The 2,930-nt window shown below is 37.5% G+C and overlaps 2 protein-coding genes across 2 annotated transcripts; both read right to left on the reverse strand.

Annotated features, from left to right (window-relative positions):
- Nucleotides 1-735: 735 nt before the first annotated feature.
- On the reverse strand, nt 736-1,152 carry LOC139841888 (uncharacterized). The gene has a single exon (XM_071832078.1). It carries the CDS (start codon nt 1,150-1,152, stop codon nt 736-738), a length of 417 nt encoding a protein of 138 aa, XP_071688179.1.
- A 111-nt stretch (nt 1,153-1,263) lies between these two features.
- Nucleotides 1,264-2,522, reverse strand: LOC139841889 (uncharacterized). Its single transcript, XM_071832079.1, has 2 exons — nt 1,941-2,522; nt 1,264-1,863 (listed from the first exon to the last, which is right to left on the reverse strand). Exons 1-2 carry the CDS (start codon nt 2,520-2,522, stop codon nt 1,264-1,266), a joined length of 1,182 nt encoding a protein of 393 aa, XP_071688180.1.
- Between the last annotated feature and the right edge of the window lie 408 nt (nt 2,523-2,930).

The following is a 2,930-nucleotide window of genomic DNA, read 5'->3' on the forward strand; positions in this document are numbered from 1 at the left end:
TATCTTGTGAGTTTACTTAATTTAATGTGTGTCCTAGTATTGTGTTAGGATCATCATTGCAGAGTGTATAAGTCTTGTAACTTCAATTAGTGGAAGCATAGGCTAGCTTAGTGATCTACTTCCTTAAAGGGACTTAGGAAGTTGATTAATCTTATTTGGAGATTAATACTTGTCCAAGGTGAAGACAAGTTGATCTAGGTTGGAGTTGATCTTTCAAAGGGATAGAAAGATTAGGTTTGTTGTCTACTAAAGAAGATTGAAGACTTGTAAATCGGATCTCCACCGGGTTTGGAGAAAAGTGCTTAGTGAAGTAACAAATCCCGATTAGTGTAATCGGGGAGTGGATTAAGGTGGATTAGTTAACATCCACCCGAACCACTATAAATCCTTGTGTCTATGTTCTTTACATTACTTCATTTATCATTTGAACATATACACTACACACATCAAGTTTGAGTTGAGTTGGTTGATCAAAGTAAAATTGAATTTGATGATCAATCGAAAAATTGGTAAAAACATATTAAGTAACTATTCACCCCCTCTAGTTACTTACAGAATCTAATCATCATTCAGATTGCAAGTTGATTCAAATTGGGTCGAGCATGACTCTTCTTGTTTCCCCTTCCCCTTCCCCTTGAGCTTCGGCTTTGGCTTTGTGTTTGACTTAGACCTTGACTTCTATGTTTGACCGGATAGATCATAAGGTGAGGGACAAAGTGACCGATAATGTTCATATTACAAGCAACGACTGCATTTTCTGTTAGATTTGAAATCGTCTTTGTCTTCTCCTTTGGATGGTATACGAGCAGTACTTTTTGGTCGACCTGATTGTCTTTTTTGAAGCAACGGAGGTCGAACAGTTGGTATTTTTCCTGGATCCACCCATTCAGATATATATTCTAGTGGTTGAATATCATCTATGTAAGCAACCTTGTAAGTTTTAGTGGTGAAATAATTCCGAACGTGAAAAGTAACGTCACGTAGGTTACAATACCTTGCTACTGCCATTACGTGACCGCATGGTAGACCAGAAAGCTGCCACTGTTTGCAAGTGCAAGTTTTTTCTTGTAGATTGACTTTCCCGCCCTTTTTCGTATCCATCACCTCAAATTGTGTTTTAGAAATCGGTTTAACAGTCCAAGTCAGAGACATACGATTTCTTTTACCCAATTTGTGCTCTGCGTATGGTGTGACAAGTGTTGTTAAACCATTAGCAGTGTTTCGATGTTCCCAGAACCATTGTTGAATGGAAGCTCTAAAGAACTATAGTAGCACTGTAATTGGGAGTTTCCTGGCATGAACTGATAGTGCGTTCATGGACTCTGCACTATTACTAGTTAAGTAAGCATAGCGAACATGATCTGCATGATGCCTAGACCATCTATTAAATCCCACATCAGTGAGTGTTTTTGTTGAATCTGGAAGACGTCTACGAAGAATTTTATAGTGGTATTTAAAGTCAGATTTCCTATATGCTTTGCACATCTTCCAGTAGTGCCATTCGTAACTTTTGACCCTTCTAGATTTTGTTTTAAGGTTCCCAAGCAAGTGACGACAACATAGTGCATGAAATACTTCTAAAAAAACAATTGATATACCTACAGCTATTGCTACTGCCCTGTTAGATATAATGGTAAGATTCTTAATACAACACCTGGAAGACTGTAGAGTGTCTCTTAGATTTCCAAAAAACCACGTCCAATGATCAGTTGCCTCTCCGGCCCCAATACCATAGGCTAATGGTAGGATTCCATTATTAGCATCTATAGCAACAGCAATCAAGTTAGTCCCTAAGTAACCACCTTTTAAATGAGCTCCATCAACTATGATTACAGGACGCCCATAGTGAACAAACGAACGTATCTACATAGAAAAGTATTGCAATTAGACAAGAATTATAATATGTATTAATAGGTAAATGTAGAGAGGATTTAACATACCGCTGCACCAATGGACATGTAACTCATAACAAGTCTGTTTTCCTTGTCAGTGCGAATATTGGTTACGCTCCCCGGGTTACACAGTTTAAGATTATGTAGATACAAAGGTAGTATTCGAAATGATTCTTCCATACTACCTCTCAACATATCGATTGCATAACATTTAGCTTTCCACACTTGGTGGTATGATAGACTTATCTTAAACTGTGCTGACATATAATTCCTTATATCATATGGCCGATATACACGACCTTCTTGTTTCATCACCTCTTTCAGTATGTTTCCAAGTACCTTCTTGTTGGCATGCTTATTGTTTGGTAGAAATTGTGTATTTGAACATGTGTGGAGATCATTCAGGTCTCGTACTTGAAAGTTATTGCTGTCTTTTATACACCTAGCAGTTATGTGCCATGCACAATTTGGTGATATACAATTAGCTGCATACCTGCCCTTGTCTGAGTACTTTGGTTTAGTCTGGAACCCTTCAGTAACGCACTTTGTTCGTAGTGCCATAAGGAATGCTGCTTTGTTTTCGAATGTCTGATTAAGTTTAACTAGATCTGATGTTTCATATATTGTCATTGATCTAGGTTTAGGTAGGATTTCGGGTTGGGTGTTAGATAGTAACGGTGGCATATTCCAAAATATATCAACCGGTTCTGGATTATACATAATTGGTTTGTCGTAAGTTGATTTTGGATCTACGTATTCACCATAAGCATCATCATCATCATCACCATCAGCATCATCATCATCTTTATCAACCATATAGTTAGCAAAAGGGTGTTTTGTTGGTTTGATAGGATTGACATTTTCCATATCATTGTGTTCCGATTCGCTTTGATCAGAAGTAGGTTCGTCAACGATGTAAGGATGTTCATTTGGTTCATGATGTTTGTTGTAATGATCGGTTAAATGTTACTGTTCTTTTATATTGAAGTGTATTGGCTGTTTTTGGTTGAACTGATTGGTGTATTGTTGTTGTTGGTT

Source organism: Rutidosis leptorrhynchoides, chromosome 4 (assembly GCF_046630445.1).
Source record: "Rutidosis leptorrhynchoides isolate AG116_Rl617_1_P2 chromosome 4, CSIRO_AGI_Rlap_v1, whole genome shotgun sequence".
NCBI lineage: Eukaryota > Viridiplantae > Streptophyta > Magnoliopsida > Asterales > Asteraceae > Rutidosis > Rutidosis leptorrhynchoides.